We start from the raw sequence: 25,023 nt of genomic DNA on the forward strand, positions 1-25,023 counted from the left end.
GTTTTAATGACACAGTGGCTCTCGGTCGTAAATGCACTCTTTCAAAAAGGTATTTATACTCACACGCAAAAGAAACGCAAGTGGTTTTAAGCAAATAGGTAACAAACACGGAACCATTAATTGATACGAGTTTTAGCATGTGAAGCCTGATGGTGTTATCAATATTTTTGGTTGCATTTTGGAAGCCCCGAGTAAAAACGCAACATAAAAAACGAATCGCCAAAACGCACCATTTCAATGAATATGTGGGTATCATGCACCCATTTCTCGCGAAATCGAATATGTACGAATTGTGACGAACTGTAGTGGGGAATAAAACTGTGGCCGATTCTTGGCCCTACCACTCCTTGGTCAACAATGCCACGCCTCACTCAAATTCAGAGAAACCAGGCTATTGAACGTTTGGAAGCTGGAGAGTCTGTCCAAGATGTTGCCCGTCTTTTCAACGTTAACATAACCACAATTTACCGTCTCCTGCATCGATACAATGTCACACAGACCACAGATGACATTCCTCGGAACGGTCGTCCTAGGGTCACCACACCTCGACAAGATCGGCAGATTACCCGTCAACACCAGCGACATCCTTTCCTAACTGCAAGTGAAAGTGCTCGACAGACCATAGGAACACATAATCAACACATTAGCCGGCACACTGTGATCCGACGTCTCCGTTCCTAAAACCTCAGATGTCGCCGTTAACATGTTTACTGCATACTCGACTTGCGTTTCTTTTGCGTGTGAGTATATTTTCAAATTCTCAAATTTCCAAACCAAACGGTAAAATCGGGCCAATCGTGTCAAATGATGCATAAATATAATCAAAATGTAGAGGCCTGTTATCATTCCGTACTTTCTTTGATAATACAAACACAACTTATGTTTCATTTTGCATTGACATTTCTATTGCTGTTGTGAATACCGAACAGGATTCTCTGTAAGGTAGTCTCTGTGATTGATGTTAAAATAAAGACTATAAGAACAAATAATACATAGAAAATGTCGCAGGGTCCAGCTTCTAGTTTCCTAGACACGTATTCGAAGACGGAGGGTCGTTAAAATGTATTTATTTGCCTGCAACAAGAAACGTCAACATGAGAAAGGTGTTGATTACCACCGACCTTCCTACCATGCTGGTAGGTGACAAGGTAATGTCCATACTTTATATGATATATATATATAATAATGATTAGGAGTAAAATAGGCAAACTATATACAAGCATTGATTGGATATGCATGCTAGTGCGTTTATAAAGAGATAATAAACTGACGTCACACTTATGGCGCGAAGTCAGTCACTCAGTGATCCATAAAATAGTGTGTTTGGTATAATATGGTATTAAAATGTGAAACATATATATACTAAACCACAAAAGAAACGTCACCCCAAGTAACATTGCATGAAAAGTTTTCATTTAAATATGTTGGTAATTTTAGTCAAAGTTTCTTAAATTTAACATTACCTTGTCCGGAAAAATGAAATTTGATGATAAAAAGCAAAGCAGATGACAATAAAACCGATGGCCCAAACGCATCACGGCAACGGCCATGGTAACCCGATGCACGCGAGTTCCGTGCAAATTGAAATGCACAAGCGTTCCCCCATGTCTTGCCCTATAAAAATCAACCCAGATCGGATAACATTCATTCCTTATTGAATTGCTACCACATGCCAAGATTGACAAGGAATCAACGACACCAAGCCCTTGGACGATTGCAAGCTGGACAAACCACCCGGCAAGTAGCCAAAGCATTTCAAGTCCACGTAACGACCATATACAGGCTCCAGCAACGGTGCCAGACCACAACACGACAGATGACCGACCATGGCACGTAGAGGAAGACCAAGGGTCACTACCCGACGTCAGGATTGTGCGACAGCATCTTCAAGATCGCTTTGTTACTGCTGCGGAAACTGCTCGACAGACCATGGGGACACACCAGCGACACATTAGTGCGGACACCGTGCGTCGACGATTGACGAGCAGACGCCTCCACTGTCACAGGCCACACAGAGGATCCATTCAGCCACCACGTCATCGCCAGGACCGTCTTGAGTGGGCAACACAGCACGAACATTGGCCACACCAGCAGTGGAGAAGTGTCTCCTTAAGAGCAGCCTTAAGATGGATAAAAGTTGAAATAAGGCCTCTCATTAGAAATTGTTCATATGTGGACAGAGTACAGATGACGACGGGTGTAGTCCAGTATCCTATAGGTAGATGTATTTTTAGTTGTCATAAATCGCCTAATCGTAATGGAAGTGAGCCTTTACACCCTGACGTGTGGTACTACTTATGTCCGTTCATTAACTTCCGTGATGACACCCCAATCATCAAATGGAGAAGGAAAAAAGAGTAGAAATGAAATCATAGTGGTTCCATGATGCATATCATGAAATTGTACTCAAAACGCAATACAGCCGCAGCACCGGTTTATTTGATCACACACTGCATCATTATTACAGCAAACAAAGAAAACAACTGAATCGAGGCTGTGAAAAAAGGTAGGTTACAATACTTGTAACGTTAAAGCTGTGTCTGTTTTCAGCGAACACCACGCACGTATTGGTTACTGATTCCCCGGGACATATCTACCCCAAGCAACCAGGTAATTCCAGGTTAGAATTTGTCCCCAGTAACATGTGACTACCGCAGGAGGCGGCTACATGGTGGACAGGCTCGGGGACGTGGTTGTTTGCCCGTCATTGTACTCCTGTCCCATGGGACGTTGTTCATGCTATCAACCTCTGCTTTTTCTGGCACAGACTCGATTATTTTACAGGTAGCCGTGATATAGCTAGAATATTGCTGGCAGCCAACAAACAAACTGTTGGTCCATTATTATGAGCGTCATTTCTCCGATGTCGGTACTTGACATCTTTAATCACGCCAATAAGAAGGCCGCGAGGGTGTTGTCATGGTGAGAAGAAGAGGCAGGTTCTACATATGAGTACTGTGTTTGTATATGTTTGCTTGCAGCTCAATGCTGGTGTCCAAAGTACTGGGGATGTCAGGAACATTCAACTTTCGCCTCACACGCAGTCTCCACACTGTGATGACAACACCTGCGATTAGAAGTGCACCACAAGCGACAACGATGAGCACAACTTTGTCATCGTATGATAGTCCGCCTTGGGACGACTGCTCGTGCCTCCCGGAGGATGGGGTAGTGGATCTGGGAAGATGTGTACTGGCTGTCACTGACGGAGACGTCTGGACACTAGGACCTTTACTGTTGCTTGATATAGTGGACGGTTCAATTATTGTTGATGTCGCATCAGAACTAGTAGTAATGTTATCTTGAAAAGACGTTGTGTGAATGTTAGAGATGGTCGTGGCAGCAGTGCCCCCCGTTGTTACTGAGCCTCCTGTCGTGGAGGGGGACGCTAGGTAGTCGCTTCCTGATGTTGTTCCAGTTGTTTCAAGGGACTGACTCGATGGAGCTGCAGATGGAGATAGAGAATTCTTCATTGATGGGTTGTTTTCTGTTTGACTACTTGTCGAGAAAGGCCTTGCTAAAGTTGTTAGCATGACGCTTGTTTGACCCTTTGTTGAGGTAGTTGCCGTTGTTACCCAACTGGACTGCGAGACAGCTGTTTGACCATTTGTTGAGGTAGTTGCCGGAGTAGATGGCGTAACAACTATTTGGCCATTCTTTGAGGTAGTTGCCAATGTCGCCGAAGTAGATGGCGTGACAGCTGGTTGATCTTTCGTTGGAGTAAAGGTTCTGTAGCCAGCTGACTTGGAAGATCTCGATGTTCTGGTTGGCAAAGGTAGGGTTGTTACCATTGTTGATTGATGCCCGGCAGTATGTCTGTAACTGTCGTTACCTATTTTGAGATAAAACACAGGAATCAGATGGATAATCACAGAACCCTTTAAATAATTGAATGCCATGAAGATTAGCGTAGGAAACGGGAAAAATGGTAAACCAATATTATGTTATTTGCGGAAACAGATCCAAACGTAATCCCGCAGACTGTACAGCATGGTTTAATGTGCGCATCCCCGGTTGTCCAGGGTATTAGATAATCATTCTATTAAGATAAATACCCTGGGCCGATTCGCCGCCATAGCTTCGTTTTCAGTCCAATTTAAACTGTTCTTTCGTGATTTGTAGGTGTCGTCCCAAATACAACATGAACGTCCTGTTGCAAAAGTATTTTACAGCCCTAGTCTTATATAACGGAAACAAAAGTCAATGTATAACAGTCATCATACTTTTAGCTGTGATTTTGGTTGTTGCTGATTGCGTGTAATCATGTGTATTCATGTGTATCATGTGCTACATCGGCCTTAAATGAAATCATGGTGCTAGTGACGTGACTGTGGTGACGAATGGGTCCTGGGTATATATTATAACATTATCCCGCGATATGCCAAGGAGAGGCACGGGCCACCGAGCCGTGGATGCCCGTGCCTATAATAAAAACAGAAGATGAGATTGGGTTAAATGGCCGAGGGTGTGCAGGTACTAGTGGGCAACTAAGCTGCTAATTGTGTACAATCTGCTCAGCTGGTACCTGTAATAGAATAAACGCTGAAGAAAAGAAGTGATTAGCATTCAAGGTGAAGAAGACACATCAGGCTGAAAAGGAAAGAAAAGGAGTGGCAAGCTGGATGGGTGGGTTGGAAAGCGATTAGATACAGTGAACGCGTGTGTACTTGAAGAAGGACTGTCCGCGAATGATGGACTAACAAGAGGCGGGATGATGCTCGCGCGGGAATCTTCCCCGGGCACGGTGCAGAGTTGAGACCCGGCGGTGATTGAGTTACGAGGGGTGATTGGGTTACGGACGTAATTAGCCAATGATTTGGATACGCGCGATAAAGTCATTTAGTAGTTAGTACTAAATGTAATTATCCCGCGATATGCCAAGGAGAGGCACGGGCCACGGGCCACCGAGCCGTGGATGCCCGTGCCTATAATAAAAACAGAAGATGAGATTGGGTTAAATGGCCGAGGGTGTGCAGGTACTAGTGGGCTACTAAGCTGCTAATTGTGTATACCAAAATGCTACCGTTGCCATGGCCACTAGCAGGGCCAACGGCGATTCGCAGCTAGCGCTGCTGGCCTGAGACTACTACTGCTGTCCGGCCCCCACGGTAGCATATTTAAACGCTACCATTGCTTGGCAACTCCCATGCTGCCAAAAGCAGCTCCCCGCTGCTGGCCTAAGTCAGACTACCGCTGCCCGGCCCCAGGTAGCGGGCCAAAGCAGATCCCACTGCCTGGCCCCATTGGCAAAACCATTGTGCGGCTACCGCCGCGGACCCAACTGTCAGCTACCGCTTGACAAGACGACTTCCGCCGCCGGGCCCATATACGTGGCAATTGTTTGCCCCAACGTATGTTATTTTACGATTCCCCGGCTGAAAAGTCGGGAAAGACAAGGTTCCCACTGAGAAGCAGGTAACCCCGGAAAGGTTCCCGCTGAAAAGCAGGTAGCCTTAAGCACGAGTATTAATTTGAAAGCAAGTTAATTCGTGACTAGCAGTGTAGACCACAAGAACCCCGCCACAAAGCACCAGACTGCTACCTCACACCCACGCGATACGCGGAGATAGCATTGTTGCACCGCTTGCCTATGTACTGAAAAGAAACACTAGCCTGTGGAAATAACATCCTTACTGACGCAAAACAAGCGCCAGGGCATGCAATAAATTGTTCGTAAACACACACAATCCTTTGTCACTGAGGTGGACGCCCTCCCAGGCGTACCATGTCTTGTCTGATGCCAGAATCTGGGGATGTGGCACCATTGTACCGCCGAGCTCTTTGACTCGGTTGGCCAGTCGGCGGTTGATATTCTTCCGCATCCCCTCGATCTTTAGTGGATCCTGGCATCGTGCCAGTAGCGCCTGGGCAGAATTGAGGATACGATGATCTTGGTGTCTGGAAGCTGGAGTTCACAGGCCACACAGAGGATCCATTCAGCCACCACGTCATCGCCAGGACCGTCTTGAGTGGGCAACACAGCACGAACATTGGCCACACCAGCAGTGGAGAAGTGTCTCCTTAAGAGCAGCCTTAAGATGGATAAAAGTTGAAATAAGGCCTCTCATTAGAAATTGTTCATATGTGGACAGAGTACAGATGACGACGGGTGTAGTCCAGTATCCTATAGGTAGATGTATTTTTAGTTGTCATAAATCGCCTAATCGTAATGGAAGTGAGCCTTTACACCCTGACGTGTGGTACTACTTATGTCCGTTCATTAACTTCCGTGATGACACCCCAATCATCAAATGGAGAAGGAAAAAAGAGTAGAAATGAAATCATAGTGGTTCCATGATGCATATCATGAAATTGTACTCAAAACGCAATACAGCCGCAGCACCGGTTTATTTGATCACACACTGCATCATTATTACAGCAAACAAAGAAAACAACTGAATCGAGGCTGTGAAAAAAGGTAGGTTACAATACTTGTAACGTTAAAGCTGTGTCTGTTTTCAGCGAACACCACGCACGTATTGGTTACTGATTCCCCGGGACATATCTACCCCAAGCAACCAGGTAATTCCAGGTTAGAATTTGTCCCCAGTAACATGTGACTACCGCAGGAGGCGGCTACATGGTGGACAGGCTCGGGGACGTGGTTGTTTGCCCGTCATTGTACTCCTGTCCCATGGGACGTTGTTCATGCTATCAACCTCTGCTTTTTCTGGCACAGACTCGATTATTTTACAGGTAGCCGTGATATAGCTAGAATATTGCTGGCAGCCAACAAACAAACTGTTGGTCCATTATTATGAGCGTCATATCTCCGATGTCGGTACTTGACATCTTTAATCACGCCAATAAGAAGGCCGCGAGGGTGTTGTCCTGGTGAGAAGAAGAGGCAGGTTCTACATATGAGTACTGTGTTTGTATATGTTTGCTTGCAGCTCAATGCTGGTGTCCAAAGTACTGGGGATGTCAGGAACATTCAACTTTCGCCTCACACGCAGTCTCCACACTGTGATGACAACACCTGCGATTAGAAGTGCACCACAAGCGACAACGATGAGCACAACTTTGTCATCGTATGATAGTCCGCCTTGGGACGACTGCTCGTGCCTCCCGGAGGATGGGGTAGTGGATCTGGGAAGATGTGTACTGGCTGTCACTGACGGAGACGTCTGGACACTAGGACCTTTACTGTTGCTTGATATAGTGGACGGTTCAATTATTGTTGATGTCGCATCAGAACTAGTAGTAATGTTATCTTGAAAAGACGTTGTGTGAATGTTAGAGATGGTCGTGGCAGCAGTGCCCCCCGTTGTTACTGAGCCTCCTGTCGTGGAGGGGGACGCTAGGTAGTCGCTTCCTGATGTTGTTCCAGTTGTTTCAAGGGACTGACTCGATGGAGCTGCAGATGGAGATAGAGAATTCTTCATTGATGGGTTGTTTTCTGTTTGACTACTTGTCGAGAAAGGCCTTGCTAAAGTTGTTAGCATGACGCTTGTTTGACCCTTTGTTGAGGTAGTTGCCGTTGTTACCCAACTGGACTGCGAGACAGCTGTTTGACCATTTGTTGAGGTAGTTGCCGGAGTAGATGGCGTAACAACTATTTGGCCATTCTTTGAGGTAGTTGCCAATGTCGCCGAAGTAGATGGCGTGACAGCTGGTTGATCTTTCGTTGGAGTAAAGGTTCTGTAGCCAGCTGACTTGGAAGATCTCGATGTTCTGGTTGGCAAAGGTAGGGTTGTTACCATTGTTGATTGATGCCCGGCAGTATGTCTGTAACTGTCGTTACCTATTTTGAGATAAAACACAGGAATCAGATGGATAATCACAGAACCCTTTAAATAATTGAATGCCATGAAGATTAGCGTAGGAAACGGGAAAAATGGTAAACCAATATTATGTTATTTGCGGAAACAGATCCAAACGTAATCCCGCAGACTGTACAGCATGGTTTAATGTGCGCATCCCCGGTTGTCCAGGGTATTAGATAATCATTCTATTAAGATAAATACCCTGGGCCGATTCGCCGCCATAGCTTCGTTTTCAGTCCAATTTAAACTGTTCTTTCGTGATTTGTAGGTGTCGTCCCAAATACAACATGAACGTCCTGTTGCAAAAGTATTTTACAGCCCTAGTCTTATATAACGGAAACAAAAGTCAATGTATAACAGTCATCATACTTTTAGCTGTGATTTTGGTTGTTGCTGATTGCGTGTAATCATGTGTATTCATGTGTATCATGTGCTACATCGGCCTTAAATGAAATCATGGTGCTAGTGACGTGACTGTGGTGACGAATGGGTCCTGGGTATATATTATAACATTATCCCGCGATATGCCAAGGAGAGGCACGGGCCACCGAGCCGTGGATGCCCGTGCCTATAATAAAAACAGAAGATGAGATTGGGTTAAATGGCCGAGGGTGTGCAGGTACTAGTGGGCAACTAAGCTGCTAATTGTGTACAATCTGCTCAGCTGGTACCTGTAATAGAATAAACGCTGAAGAAAAGAAGTGATTAGCATTCAAGGTGAAGAAGACACATCAGGCTGAAAAGGAAAGAAAAGGAGTGGCAAGCTGGATGGGTGGGTTGGAAAGCGATTAGATACAGTGAACGCGTGTGTACTTGAAGAAGGACTGTCCGCGAATGATGGACTAACAAGAGGCGGGATGATGCTCGCGCGGGAATCTTCCCCGGGCACGGTGCAGAGTTGAGACCCGGCGGTGATTGAGTTACGAGGGGTGATTGGGTTACGGACGTAATTAGCCAATGATTTGGATACGCGCGATAAAGTCATTTAGTAGTTAGTACTAAATGTAATTATCCCGCGATATGCCAAGGAGAGGCACGGGCCACGGGCCACCGAGCCGTGGATGCCCGTGCCTATAATAAAAACAGAAGATGAGATTGGGTTAAATGGCCGAGGGTGTGCAGGTACTAGTGGGCTACTAAGCTGCTAATTGTGTATACCAAAATGCTACCGTTGCCATGGCCACTAGCAGGGCCAACGGCGATTCGCAGCTAGCGCTGCTGGCCTGAGACTACTACTGCTGTCCGGCCCCCACGGTAGCATATTTAAACGCTACCATTGCTTGGCAACTCCCATGCTGCCAAAAGCAGCTCCCCGCTGCTGGCCTAAGTCAGACTACCGCTGCCCGGCCCCAGGTAGCGGGCCAAAGCAGATCCCACTGCCTGGCCCCATTGGCAAAACCATTGTGCGGCTACCGCCGCGGACCCAACTGTCAGCTACCGCTTGACAAGACGACTTCCGCCGCCGGGCCCATATACGTGGCAATTGTTTGCCCCAACGTATGTTATTTTACGATTCCCCGGCTGAAAAGTCGGGAAAGACAAGGTTCCCACTGAGAAGCAGGTAACCCCGGAAAGGTTCCCGCTGAAAAGCAGGTAGCCTTAAGCACGAGTATTAATTTGAAAGCAAGTTAATTCGTGACTAGCAGTGTAGACCACAAGAACCCCGCCACAAAGCACCAGACTGCTACCTCACACCCACGCGATACGCGGAGATAGCATTGTTGCACCGCTTGCCTATGTACTGAAAAGAAACACTAGCCTGTGGAAATAACATCCTTACTGACGCAAAACAAGCGCCAGGGCATGCAATAAATTGTTCGTAAACACACACAATCCTTTGTCACTGAGGTGGACGCCCTCCCAGGCGTACCATGTCTTGTCTGATGCCAGAATCTGGGGATGTGGCACCATTGTACCGCCGAGCTCTTTGACTCGGTTGGCCAGTCGGCGGTTGATATTCTTCCGCATCCCCTCGATCTTTAGTGGATCCTGGCATCGTGCCAGTAGCGCCTGGGCAGAATTGAGGATACGATGATCTTGGTGTCTGGAAGCTGGAGTTCACAGGCCACACAGAGGATCCATTCAGCCACCACGTCATCGCCAGGACCGTCTTGAGTGGGCAACACAGCACGAACATTGGCCACACCAGCAGTGGAGAAGTGTCTCCTTAAGAGCAGCCTTAAGATGGATAAAAGTTGAAATAAGGCCTCTCATTAGAAATTGTTCATATGTGGACAGAGTACAGATGACGACGGGTGTAGTCCAGTATCCTATAGGTAGATGTATTTTTAGTTGTCATAAATCGCCTAATCGTAATGGAAGTGAGCCTTTACACCCTGACGTGTGGTACTACTTATGTCCGTTCATTAACTTCCGTGATGACACCCCAATCATCAAATGGAGAAGGAAAAAAGAGTAGAAATGAAATCATAGTGGTTCCATGATGCATATCATGAAATTGTACTCAAAACGCAATACAGCCGCAGCACCGGTTTATTTGATCACACACTGCATCATTATTACAGCAAACAAAGAAAACAACTGAATCGAGGCTGTGAAAAAAGGTAGGTTACAATACTTGTAACGTTAAAGCTGTGTCTGTTTTCAGCGAACACCACGCACGTATTGGTTACTGATTCCCCGGGACATATCTACCCCAAGCAACCAGGTAATTCCAGGTTAGAATTTGTCCCCAGTAACATGTGACTACCGCAGGAGGCGGCTACATGGTGGACAGGCTCGGGGACGTGGTTGTTTGCCCGTCATTGTACTCCTGTCCCATGGGACGTTGTTCATGCTATCAACCTCTGCTTTTTCTGGCACAGACTCGATTATTTTACAGGTAGCCGTGATATAGCTAGAATATTGCTGGCAGCCAACAAACAAACTGTTGGTCCATTATTATGAGCGTCATATCTCCGATGTCGGTACTTGACATCTTTAATCACGCCAATAAGAAGGCCGCGAGGGTGTTGTCCTGGTGAGAAGAAGAGGCAGGTTCTACATATGAGTACTGTGTTTGTATATGTTTGCTTGCAGCTCAATGCTGGTGTCCAAAGTACTGGGGATGTCAGGAACATTCAACTTTCGCCTCACACGCAGTCTCCACACTGTGATGACAACACCTGCGATTAGAAGTGCACCACAAGCGACAACGATGAGCACAACTTTGTCATCGTATGATAGTCCGCCTTGGGACGACTGCTCGTGCCTCCCGGAGGATGGGGTAGTGGATCTGGGAAGATGTGTACTGGCTGTCACTGACGGAGACGTCTGGACACTAGGACCTTTACTGTTGCTTGATATAGTGGACGGTTCAATTATTGTTGATGTCGCATCAGAACTAGTAGTAATGTTATCTTGAAAAGACGTTGTGTGAATGTTAGAGATGGTCGTGGCAGCAGTGCCCCCCGTTGTTACTGAGCCTCCTGTCGTGGAGGGGGACGCTAGGTAGTCGCTTCCTGATGTTGTTCCAGTTGTTTCAAGGGACTGACTCGATGGAGCTGCAGATGGAGATAGAGAATTCTTCATTGATGGGTTGTTTTCTGTTTGACTACTTGTCGAGAAAGGCCTTGCTAAAGTTGTTAGCATGACGCTTGTTTGACCCTTTGTTGAGGTAGTTGCCGTTGTTACCCAACTGGACTGCGAGACAGCTGTTTGACCATTTGTTGAGGTAGTTGCCGGAGTAGATGGCGTAACAACTATTTGGCCATTCTTTGAGGTAGTTGCCAATGTCGCCGAAGTAGATGGCGTGACAGCTGGTTGATCTTTCGTTGGAGTAAAGGTTCTGTAGCCAGCTGACTTGGAAGATCTCGATGTTCTGGTTGGCAAAGGTAGGGTTGTTACCATTGTTGATTGATGCCCGGCAGTATGTCTGTAACTGTCGTTACCTATTTTGAGATAAAACACAGGAATCAGATGGATAATCACAGAACCCTTTAAATAATTGAATGCCATGAAGATTAGCGTAGGAAACGGGAAAAATGGTAAACCAATATTATGTTATTTGCGGAAACAGATCCAAACGTAATCCCGCAGACTGTACAGCATGGTATAATGTGCGCATCCCCGGTTGTCCAGGGTATTAGATAATCATTCTATTAAGATAAATACCCTGGGCCGATTCGCCGCCATAGCTTCGTTTTCAGTCCAATTTAAACTGTTCTTTCGTGATTTGTAGGTGTCGTCCCAAATACAACATGAACGTCCTGTTGCAAAAGTATTTTACAGCCCTAGTCTTATATAACGGAAACAAAAGTCAATGTATAACAGTCATCATACTTTTAGCTGTGATTTTGGTTGTTGCTGATTGCGTGTAATCATGTGTATTCATGTGTATCATGTGCTACATCGGCCTTAAATGAAATCATGGTGCTAGTGACGTGACTGTGGTGACGAATGGGTCCTGGGTATATATTATAACATTATCCCGCGATATGCCAAGGAGAGGCACGGGCCACCGAGCCGTGGATGCCCGTGCCTATAATAAAAACAGAAGATGAGATTGGGTTAAATGGCCGAGGGTGTGCAGGTACTAGTGGGCAACTAAGCTGCTAATTGTGTACAATCTGCTCAGCTGGTACCTGTAATAGAATAAACGCTGAAGAAAAGAAGTGATTAGCATTCAAGGTGAAGAAGACACATCAGGCTGAAAAGGAAAGAAAAGGAGTGGCAAGCTGGATGGGTGGGTTGGAAAGCGATTAGATACAGTGAACGCGTGTGTACTTGAAGAAGGACTGTCCGCGAATGATGGACTAACAAGAGGCGGGATGATGCTCGCGCGGGAATCTTCCCCGGGCACGGTGCAGAGTGGAGACCCGGCGGTGATTGAGTTACGAGGGGTAATTGGGTTACGGACGTAATTAGCCAATGATTTGGATACGCGCGATAAAGTCATTTAGTAGTTAGTACTAAATGTAATTATCCCGCGATATGCCAAGGAGAGGCACGGGCCACGGGCCACCGAGCCGTGGATGCCCGTGCCTATAATAAAAACAGAAGATGAGATTGGGTTAAATGGCCGAGGGTGTGCAGGTACTAGTGGGCTACTAAGCTGCTAATTGTGTATACCAAAATGCTACCGTTGCCATGGCCACTAGCAGGGCCAACGGAGTTGTATCCGAAGGATTGATGCCACCATGTCAAGGTAGAGTTGGCTGCCCTTGACCGAGCACAGGTCATTGGAGCCCGGGTGAATGATGACGGCTCTGGGGGTGCGCCGTGTCACCTTGACCTGTGCATCCAGAATGGTGTCCAGCTCCTTCCACCTCATCCCCCCTCGTGCCAGCCATAGCATCCTCGGTTGGTTCGGACTGGTGCCCTTCAGGAGCGCCTCCAGGTAGTGCTTGATGGCGACTACCGGACATAGCGGATTACCTGGTATCGATCACATTGTAACTGTTGTCCCCATCCTGTACTGATCAGACTTTGAGTGTGGTAAATGGATTGAAAGCTGCTGGGGGTTGCCCGAGAAGCTTAAATTCTGGATGGCGCAACCTGTTTTTGAGGGTCCAGTTTGGACCAGTTCGCTAACCCTAAAGAAACCGAAGAAGGCTGTGCAGTAGATTGCCTTGAACAGCCTGGCTTCATATGCAGATGAGCATACGTGAGGCAGATTTTTGGTTACTACATGCTGCAGATCTGCAGTGATCGGTTTTCTGGTGTCTGGTCGGCCCGCTGATTTGTGTAAGCCAGTTAAAATCTTGCCTACCAGGAAATGGTTTGTACAGTCGGTGAGCCCGTGGAATTTGTGGTGTGAAGACAGCGCTGCAATGTAAGTCTTGACTGTGTTAGGGTAGTGGTGTGTGACTGACAGATAAGCAATAAAGTTTACGACCTGATCCAGCGGGACTGGCCACACCTCTTGCAGCTGGTGTGTGGACCGGAACTGGTCCAAAGCATTGATGCCTGTTTGGTAAGTGGCCCATGTATTTGTAGACAGAGATTGTTGTAGGAGTCTGCCGGCTTCCTGCCTCAGATCAGCCATATGTTGCACGGGATAGGTGTGGGGTTATGGTCCGCGACCGGTGCTGCCTCTCGGAAGCGTTTGAGCTGAAACCTCGAGAGAGCATCGGCAATAGTGTTAGCAGTGGAACATACATACTTTGCCTTAAACATAATATTATATCGGAGGCACTGCAGGATTAGGCGACGGAGTAGGCTCATCACTCTGGGGGCCTTGGTAGACTGTTTGTTGATTATTGCTACGACGGTTGGTTGTCGCAGTAAAAGAGGACCTTTTTGTTTGCAAGTTGCTTGCCCCAGAGTTGGATGGCCAGTGTGATGGGGAACAACTCCAGGAGCGTCAAGTCCGGTGTAGTTCCATCCGTCACCCACTGTGTTGGCCATGCGCCCTTAAACCATTTGCCCTGCATGTAGGCCCCAAAGCCGGCACCACCCGCTGCGTCTGAAAACAGCTGGAGGAAATCGCTGTCTACCCATAGTTGGTCCTGAAACACAACACTGAAATGCCGTTATAGCTCGTAAGAAATGTTAACCACATTTGTAGGTCTTCCTTGACCCAGCTGGTAATCCTAATGTGGTGAAATGGTTGCTTACCTTTGCTAAGCAGATCGATTAGCCTGCGGCTGAATGCCCTTGCCATTGGTATAGCCCTGCACATAAAGTTAAGCTTGCCTATGAGGGACTGAAGGGCCCTTTTTGTGACCTTGATGTTACCTGTTGACAGGATGTCTTGAATTTCCCTTGTCGCCCCCTTGATCTTGGACTCTGGGATTCTTATCTGCATTGCATTGGTGTCGATTTCTAGCCCTAAGAATGTCAGTTTGGTCGTGGGGCCCACCGTCTTGTCGTGCGCAATAGGGACCCCAAGCTGTTCCAGTGTATTCACGCATCCGTTGAGGTTGTCTGAGCAGTGGCTGGTGCCTGCTGTGCCCCCCGTTAGGAAGTCATCCAGGTAATGCATGATCTGACACGTTGGGAGATGTGATTGTATGCACCATTGCAAGAAGGTACTAAACGTTTCAAATATGGCGCAAGATATGGAGCAGCCAAATGGTAAGCATTTATCGAAATAGAACTCACCTTCGAATCTGATGCCTAGTAGCTCGAAATCGGATGGGTGGACTGGTATAATTCTAAAGGCCGACTGAATGTCGAATTTTGTTAGTAGTGCTCCCTTTCCCAGTTGTTGAACCATATGCGTAGCTTCATCAAATCTGGCATACACAACGGAGCAGGCCTCTGTGTCTATGAAGTCGTTTATAGATTTACCCCTGGGATAGGATAGATGGTGAATTAGACGGAATTCCTCCGCATGCTTACCCAGATGCTGACCATAGCCTGGCTGCTTCTTGGGCACCAGGCCTATTGGGGATACTTGGAGGTTGTCCAGGGGGTGTCCTTGAAGGGGCCCGCCATCCTGCCAAGGTCGACTTCCTTTTGTAGTTTTTGTTTCACGTAGCCTGCCGTGTCTTGGTGCGTGGCTGATCGCAAGTTTCGTGCCAGGCTTCCCTGGAACTCGAGCTTAAAGCCAAAGCTAAAACCTACCCATAAATAATTTGCATCTCTGTAATTGACCCCAGCATATTAGCGTAACCAGGGTGCCATTTCATTGAGATCCACGGGGGAAGGGGCCATTGAATTTACCTGCCTTGACGGCTGGTTTTCTGTTAGGGAAAGGCTGATTGGGCTTGTATGGGGTCGGTTGGACCCCATTCCCTCGAAAGCAGGTCCTAGAGCTGTGGGAATGTTTGCCACACTTACCGCATTTGTGAGTGTACTTGCAGTTGACCCTGCTACAGCCGAATTGATTGAAATCCCAGCATACCTGACTGGCGATGTCCCCTGTACGCGTGTCATTGCGCCCCGTCCGCCTGATTCTGGTTGGCGTACCGGCTGTATGACCATGTACTTCAGCCACAACTCCCCGTCAATGATGTCCCAGCGTCGTGAGGGGTCCCTTGACATTCTGTGTAGGAATTGTTGGTCGTAGGTTGACCAGGCTTCCCAACCCGGCTGCTCTTCTCTTGGGAGGCATCACGAAAGGTCGAGGTGGTGAGTTGGTATTCCACAAGTGTAAAATGTCCCGAGGGTGAAGTTCGGGAGTAGAACGGAATAAATGCGAAACGGCGAGTGCTGAAATAGGTGGTATTCAAAGCGTAATCGGCGAAACGGTCGCGATTGTGTAAATGCGATACGGCGAGTGTTGGAATAGATGGTATTCAAAGCGTAATCGGCGAAACGGTCGCGACTGGGTACAAAGGAAACTTACAAAGCGAAAGCGATTAGATACAGTGAATGCGTGTGTACTTGAAGAAGGACTGTCCGCGAATGATGGACTAACAAAAGGCGGGATGATGCTCGCGCGGGAATCTTCCCCGGGCACGGTGCAAAGTGGTGACCAGGGGGTGATTGAGTTACGAGGGGTGATTGGGTTACGGACGTAATTAGCCAATGGTTTGGATACGCGCGATAAAGTCATTTAGTAGTTAGTACTAAATGTAATAACTGAAATATGATGAACCACTGGGTAATTAAGTATGAAGTGTACAGGGTCATTTTCATTATCATCTTCAAAACGTGTTGAAATGGACTCACAATCACCACTGGTTACGTTGACGTCATCTAAACCTACGGAAGCTGAATGGCTTTTATTTGCAGCCTCGAAGACAATCTGTAACAGAAGCACATATTAAACGACCTTTTCGTGGTTTGAGTTAACATTACTTGCATAATCATCTAAATCGATTACATATAAGTAACGGAACTTGTGTTACCGATTTGCTACAATCTCAAAATGTCTGATCCTTGAAGCGTTGACCTAAAGTGTTTATACATTGTAAACGACGAAGCACTCTATTGATGATTTGCATACATATTGGTCGTATCACTCACAAGTGATCAAACCAAACACATAGAGACATCAACGTTAAGTCATCTTCCATCTTCTACTGACTGGACTTTTATAGTCAGTTAACTCCATTGCCTCGGAAATATGGTCATTTGAATGCGTTTCGTTTCTAAAATTTGGTACAGTTTATTAACGATATTTTAACTGATGCGTGTATTTACATTTGTCTAAAAACAAACCAGACTCTTCCAAACCACCAACTCACTATGCAAAGGATTAAAATCCATCCAGGCAACTCAGGGCGTCAGAGAATGTCTGGGTGAAACAGCGAGTACCTACCTACCTGGCTGAAGCCTCTTACTTGACGTCTTAACGACTAACAAATCAGTAAATTATGTTTTTGCTGAACAGTATAAAGTATATTTGCTAATTTGTAATTTGTCGATATCATTTTCATTCAATAATGGTACAGATACGTTTGATTTATTATCTTTAAGTTGAGTTACAACTCTGTGAAAAAAGCTACTGTAATCATATGAATATATTGATAAATATCGCACTATGGACCAGAAGGCTTTACATCATAATCAGTCATCTAGCTGCTACAAAATACAACATTTGGGTACAATGAAACCTATATGTATATTTCGTCGGATTTACATGTTTTACATGTAACTATTGTGCAATCCCATTCATGAATGAGTCATATTCCAAACCTTAGTTGATGTATCAGCACACAGTGTGATATTTTCTCTCAATGTCCAAGACGTCATTGTGTGAGTTGTGATCGACGCCAATAGACGACGTTGTCCAGACGTTTCTGCGTAGACGTTGAGGGTGATTGGAAGTCCGGATGTTATGATGTAGGCGAACTGAAGACAGGCCAATGTGTTCTTCCCGAGGGCTGGCGACACTAAACTTGCTGTATACCCGGGGCTGCTTCCTGTTTTGTCTGTGCCCAGGTACATATAATGGCCTTTGGAACAGGAGATATGGCGAGTCAGTGGTACTAGTTGCGGTCATACACGCTACATAAATATACATAACATATAACATACTACCATGACAATGACGAATACTTGATATTGATTTGATACAATAAGATCAAAATCAGGTATTTAATCCTGAACTCATACAATTAAGTAAAACAGACACTAACAACTGTGTCAAGGCCACACAGGCCTCATCTTCCCGAGGCAAGAGAGTTAACTGATTTTAAAAGTCCAGTTTCCACCCTTGCCGAACTAGGCTGGAATTACTGGGCTCGATCGTAGCGCCACCAGTGGCTATTACGAGTTATGTCCCCACTAAGCCTCTCTTATGGACCAACCAGATTCCACCTCTCGTATCACTTGCATTTGCTTCACACAAAATGGTGGCGGTCGATAATCAAGATCTATATTATGATAAAACGTGTCTTACATCGCGAAATGCATCAAAATTACGTGAGTACCTTGATTTGATTTGACAAGATTTGGAAAATATCTGCTGACGAGTTGGCGGTGCACATGCTTTGCAAATCCTGCAATCGACCAAAATCTGCACGACAGTTTACGAACCGGATTTCGATTTCGGTGCGCAATTTTGATTGGAGCATGCATAGACTGGTTAGTCCAGCCAAAATGTAATTTCATAATTCCAGCCTAATTCGGCAAGGGTGGAAACTGGACTTTTATAGTCAGTTAACTCCCTTGCCTCGGGAAGATGCACAGGCCTTCTCGTGTCGTACAATGCTGACTCGTCTTAGGCTAAAACGGCGGTATTTCAGGGTGGCTCGTTGGCAATGAGGCGCCAGCAAGCTCATTTTCACCATTAAATCATCCCGTTAATGGTGAACATATTTACAAATCGGGGTACTGGAGCAAAGAGGCAATGGCAGATATGACACTCGTACTGATATTTGAGAGGCTAAATTAAACAGGTATATCTTGCATATGAGCTGGGGGCGATTAGGTTGCCTCGTGGTTAAAGCGATGGCTCGTAACGCCGAAGACCCGGGTTCAATTCCTCATATGGGTCACAATGTGTGAAACCAATTTCTGGTGTCCCCCACCGTAATATTGCTGGAATATTGCTAAAAGCGGCGTAAATCCATACTCATTCACTCATACGAGCTGCAGTACCTGTCCCGGTGCCATGGTCGCCCGGTATAACATTGATGTAGCCCCTCTTCCCCTGTGCTAACCCCCAATGCAGCGGTCCCCCGGAAGATGTATAGCCACATGTCCCGTTTGTCTCGAAGTTACACGACCCTGACATTATCAGTCCAGGGTCATGGACGTTGCATTTCGACCCTGTCGTTGTGGACATTCCTTCCGATGTCTGTGTAGTTTCTATCGTTGAAGTTGAAGGTGGTCTTGTCCTGACAACTAGAGGTTTCAATTCACAATAACATCGAATTGCAACATGCAACCGTAATGTGGTATGAAGTTATGGATGTCAAAAATGGCTGATACATGAAGCTACAACATGACAGCCATTTGAAGTATTCAGTTTATTTGAATGATGTCTTGAATAATGGATGAGTAGAAGAATGGATCGTACCTTGTGTTTCTGATAACAGCTTGATATCGTCTAACGCAATGTCACTGCCGTAGGGGCGGGATACAGTCGATTCAAACTGCAGCTGGGAAGTGTAATAGTTAACTCATCAGAGACATGAACGCCTATTGAAATATCACAACGGTTCTGTTCGTAAGAAAGGCCCTTTCCTGTCGTGTTGGAAAGTGCAGTCAAATATCACTTGATCGCTTCCTTTAATCACATGTGGTTGGGCGAATTCTTCTCTTTAGTATTTTTAACGCGAAGACATCATTAATTCATCAGGAATAGATATTACAGATATCTTTAAAGCGATCAAGCTAAAATCTGAGTTTATGATCCCGAGGTCATATATACCAACTGGGTCTTACCTGAAATGTCCCTGGATTTAGAGAGATGTGTGACTCTAGCCAGTTGAAACCTTGGCGACCATGACGTACCCATAAAACAATGCCAGCAGAGGTATCGTTGTTTTCTCTAATTAACGACACATTGCCAATGCCATTTCCGTTCATATTGTACCAAAAGGTAAAGTTGACATTGGATGTAAGGGTGATAGTATTGCTCCTTAATCGTGCCACTGCCGACCTAGATGCCCTGTCGCCATTGGTATAAAGGAAGTGACCAGCGGCGTCTGTAAGTATAACGCTGGTGCAATATCATTGTGAGCTGTGTGTTTCGAGAAGCTTCATGCCAGTATCATTGTAGTTTCCTACCTTTGAAAGTATGGTCATTGTGAGGTCCAGATGTGAAATCTGCTGTTGGACCGGGGTGTCTCGTCCAGTGATAGGTCGAGTTGGACAAATCTGACCAATCACAAAGGCTGTCTTCAAAGTCACAACTGATCAGGCACTGTGAGACACCTGTCATTAGAAACACGTGTAGTCGAAACACGAACTATTGTTATCATTATATTGATTGAAACTAATGATATTATACTTTACATATTATGAGCTAAACACACAACATTATGCAACAAAGAGATACAAACACTATTATTTTACAATTAAGAAAGTGAAATGTAGTTTAAAAGTATGGCATTCCTTTTACAAACTACAATACACAATACTATTGACGTTTAAGGTCGCTTGGTTTCCTTAATATATGACTTACTTCTTAGTCTGACTCATGCAATAATTCTTATATATTATTTATCTAAAGTATAACTGATGTAGTACAATATTTATCGAAAATTTGTGTTCGACTCATAAGATATGAGATCACTCGAATGACAATACAGTAAGAGCACGAGAAGCACATAGAAAATACATTATTAATAGAACATTTGTCTTTTCTTATCAAATTTGATGTTTATCTCACCTGGCCACCTGACAAAGGGAACATTTTCACCCCCCGCGCGTGCAAATTTCAACACTGACAAGACACTCGACGAGGTAGACATATTATTTGAGAAGAAAAGAGCAAAAGCCTCTTTTTACCATTCCGTGACCTATCTAATTTTATGTTGTTGTCATTCTGGTTGTTCCTCTCAAATAGTTGAAATTTACTTATACAATCTGGAATCAGTAACGGAAGAAGTAATTTTTAATGGAAATTAATTTCTTTAATAAAGAAGGAAACCTAATATCACGATTGGTACACGGTAAAGTCACATTGTTGAAAGACGTACCCACAAGCGTCGCCCACAGGCAGAGCTGAACTATGTCCACGTTGGCCGGCATGCTAGTAACTGACCAGTGATACACTGCCCATGTGGTCGTAACAACGCGCTTATCAGGTCATGTAACTCATCATATCAGGTCACGATTGTTTTATCTCTTATCAGAGGTCGGATGATCTGTGATGCACTCGGTTGTAGTCTTACTTTGAACGACATGTGTATTTTCAAGACGAGGGCATCAACACTTGCATAAGATAAGTATACACAGAAGTCACGTTGGTGGGACGTGTCTATCGTCTGTGTTCGAGCCCTCTTCAAAACCGACATACAGCATCGTGATGCAGAATTATAAACATATCACCGTGTTACCCTATGTTGCATTAGGTTCCTGACAACCTCGGGTAAACTCAGTAACCAGCTCATCTTCCAAACTTCTGTAACTTCTAAACCTGCAAAGAGGATTAACATTTCAGTTGTAATATATTTAAAAAACTGGCCTCTTGATATGAACACAAGATTCATTTTTTATTAAAATGCCATCTTCCCGAGGCAAAAGATTTAACTGGATATAAAAGTCCAGTTTCCACCCTTGCCGAACGTTGCTGGTATTATGGAGTTACATTTTGGCTGGACTAACGAGTCTATGCATAGTCCAATCAAAATTGCGCACCGAAATCGAAATCCGGTTCGTAAACTGTCGTGCAGATTTCGGTCGATTGCAGGATTTGCAAAGCATGTGCACCGCCAACTTGTTGTCAGCAGATATGTTCCAAATCTTTTCATGATTTTAATCAAGGTGCTGACGTGATTTGATGCATTTCGCGATTTATCGACCCGTTTTATCACAATATAGATCTTGATCATCGACCAGATCGTCCTGACTGGGGGCCACCATTTTGTGTGAAACAAATGCAAGTGATACGACAGGTGGAATCTGATTGATCCATAGGAGACGCTTAGAAGGGACATAATTGGTAATAGCCACTGGTGGCGCTACGATCGAGCCCAGTCATTCCAGCCTTGTTCGGCAAGGGTGGAAACTGGACTTTCAAAGTCAGTTAACTCTCTTGCCTCGGGAAGACGTTAAAATGCATGAAAATGCCACGACATATATCGAACCTGCAACCTCACGTATCGTGTTAAGTTTTGCAACCCAATGTTTTCCCACTGAGCCACCGGGACAAGTTATGAAAGCTTGCTCAATTTTACATGTCATGACTCCAGCTAGTCCATACTGCACGTGGTTTTTCTCTTGCACGCTTTGATCGAATTCTTTTTTTACCGCGACATACTATATTGTTTCACTGTGAGGTATTTACATTTTCGACCAAAACCTCGGAGGCGCGTTTTATCCTTTACTAAATACAAACATCGAAAATGTTTGTTAGATGCCGTTCAGGTTCGGCGTGGACATGGCTGTCTGAAGTGTGTTAATGAGATGTCATGCAGGCACGACATGGACATGACTGTCTGAGGTATGTTAATGAGATGTCATCCAGGCACGACATGGACATGGCTGTCTGAGGTGTGTTAATGAGATGTCATGCAGGCAAGGCATGGCCATGGCTGTCTGAAGTGTGTCAATGAGTTGTCATACAGGCATGACATGGACATGGCTGTCTGAGTTGTGTTAATGAGATGTCATGTAGGCAAGGCATGGCCATGGCTGTGTGAAGTGTGTTAATGAGATGTCAGCCAGGCACGACATGGACATGGGTGTCTGTGGTGTGTTAATGAGATGTCATGCAGGCAAGGCATGGCCATGGCTGTGTGAAGTGTGTTAATGAGATGTCATCAAGGGACGACATGGACATGGCTGTCTGAAGTGTGTTTATAAGGTTTCATCCAGGCACGACATGGACATGGGTGTCTGAAGTGTGTTAATCAAATGTCATGCAGGGAAGACATGGACATGGCTGTGTGAAGTGTGTTAATGAGATGTCATACAGGCATGACATGGGCCTGGCTGTCTGAAGTGTGTTAATGAGATGTCATGCAGACACGACATGGGCCTGGCTGTCTGAAGTGTGTCAATGAGATGTCATACAGGCATGACATGGACATGGCTGTCTGAGGTGTGTTAATGAGATGTCATGCAGGCACGACATGGACATGACTGTCTGAGGTATGTTAATGAGATGTCATCCAGGCACGACATGGACATGGCTGTGTGAGGTGTGTTAATGAGATGTCATCAAGGGACGACATGGACATGGCTGTCTGAAGTGTGTTAATGAGATGTCATGCAGGCAAGGCATGGCCATGGCTGTGTGAAGTGTGTTAATGAGATGTCATCCAGGCACGATATGGACATGGGTGTCTGTGGTGTGTTAATGAGATGTCATGCAGGCAAGGCATGGCCATGGCTGTGTGAAGTGTGTTAATGAGATGTCATCCAGGCACGATATGGACATGGGTGTCTGTGGTGTGTTAATGAGATGTCATGCAGGCAAGGCATGACCATGGCTGTGTGAAGTGTGTTAATGAGATGTCATCAAGGGACGACATGGACATGGCTGTCTGAGATGTGTTAATGTGATGTCATCAAGGGACGACATGGACATGGCTGTCTGAAGTGTGTTAATGAGATGTCATGCAGGCACGACATGGACATGGCTGTCTGAGTTGTGTTAATGAGATGTCATCCAGGCACAACATGGGCCTGGCTGTCTGAAGTGTGTTAATGAGATGTCATGCAGGCACGACATGGGCCTGGCTGTCTGAAGTGTGTTAATGAGATGTCATGCAGGCACGACATGGACATGGCTGTCTGAGGTGTGTTAAAGAGATGTCATGCAGGCACCACATGGACATGGGTGTCTGAAGTGTGTTAATGAGATGTCATGCAGGCACGACATGGACATGACTGTCTGAGGTGTGTTAAAGAGATGTCATGCAGGCACGACATGGACATGGGTGTCTGAAGTGTGTTAATGAGATGTCATGCAGGCACGACATGAACATGACTTTTTAAAGTGTGTTAATGAGATATCATTCAGGCACGACATGGACATGACTGTCTGAAGTGTGTTAATGAGATGTCATGCAGGCACGACATGGACATGGCTGTCTAAAGTGTGTTAATAGGATGTCATGCAGGCACGACGCGGACATGGATGTCTGAGGTGTGTTAATAGGATGTCATGCAGGCAAGGCATGGACATGGCTGTGTGAAGTGTGTTAATGAGATGTCATCAAGGGACGACATAGACATGGCTGTCTGAGATGTGTTAATGAGATGTCATCAAGGGACGACATGGACATGGCTGTGTGAGGTGTGTTAATGAGACGTCATCAAGGCACGACATGGACATGGCTGTGTGAAGTGTGTTAATGAGATGTCATGCAGGAACGACATGGGCCTGGCTGTCTGAGGTATGTTAATGAGATGTCATCCAGGCACGACATGGACATGGCTGTGTGAAGTGTGTTAATGAGATGTCATACAGGCATGACATTGGCCTGGCTGTCTGAAGTGTGTTAATGAGATGTCATGCAGACACGACATGGGCCTGGCTGTCTGAAGTGTGTCAATGAGATGTCATACAGGCATGACATGGACATGGCTGTCTGAGGTGTGTTAATGAGATGTCATGCAGGCAAGGCATGGCCATGGCTGTGTGAAGTGTGTTAATGAGATGTCATCCAGGCACGACATGGACATGGGTGTCTGTGGTGTGTTAATGAGATGTCATGCAGGCAAGGCATGGCCATGGCTGTGTGAAGTGTGTTAATGAGATGTCATCAAGGGACGACATGGACATGGCTGTCTGAAGTGTGTTTATAAGGTTTCATCCAGGCACGACATGGACATGGGTGTCTGAAGTGTGTTAATCAAATGTCATGCAGGGAAGAGATGGACATGGCTGTGTGAAGTGTGTTAATGAGATGTCATCAAGGGACAACATGGACATGGCTGTCTGAAGTGTGTTAATGAGATGTCATCCAGGGACGACATGGACATGGCTGTGTGAAGTGTGTTAATGAGATGTCATCAAGGGACGACATGGACATGGCTGTCTGAAGTGTGTTAATGAGATGTCATGCAGGCACGACATGGACATGACTGTCTGAGGTGGTGTGAGTGAGTATGGTTTTACGCCGCTTTTAGCAATATTCCAGCAATATCACGACGGGGGACACCAGAAATGGGCTTCACACATTGTACCCATGTCGGGAATCGAACCCGGGTCTGCGGCGTGACGAGCGAACGCTTTAACCACTAGGCTACCCGAGGTGTGTTAATGAGATGTCATCAAGGGACGACATGGACATGGCTGTGT

The 25,023-nt window shown here is 45.7% G+C and overlaps 1 protein-coding gene across 1 annotated transcript; it reads right to left on the minus strand.

Moving 5' to 3' along the window:
• Positions 1 to 10,363: 10,363 nt before the first annotated feature.
• Positions 10,364 to 20,801, minus strand: LOC139464297 (mucin-21-like). Its single transcript, XM_071245821.1, has 8 exons — positions 20,750 to 20,801; positions 19,836 to 19,982; positions 19,491 to 19,753; positions 19,123 to 19,204; positions 18,702 to 18,947; positions 17,295 to 17,554; positions 16,326 to 16,401; positions 10,364 to 11,656 (listed from the first exon to the last, which is right to left on the minus strand). The coding sequence occupies exons 1-8, from the start codon at positions 20,799 to 20,801 to the stop codon at positions 10,767 to 10,769; spliced, it is 2,016 nt and encodes a 671-aa protein (XP_071101922.1). The 3' UTR covers positions 10,364 to 10,766.
• Positions 20,802 to 25,023: the final 4,222 nt, after the last annotated feature.

This window comes from Haliotis cracherodii, unplaced genomic scaffold (assembly GCF_022045235.1).
Source record: "Haliotis cracherodii isolate W230 unplaced genomic scaffold, xgHalCrac1.p SCAF_1, whole genome shotgun sequence".
NCBI lineage: Eukaryota > Metazoa > Mollusca > Gastropoda > Lepetellida > Haliotidae > Haliotis > Haliotis cracherodii.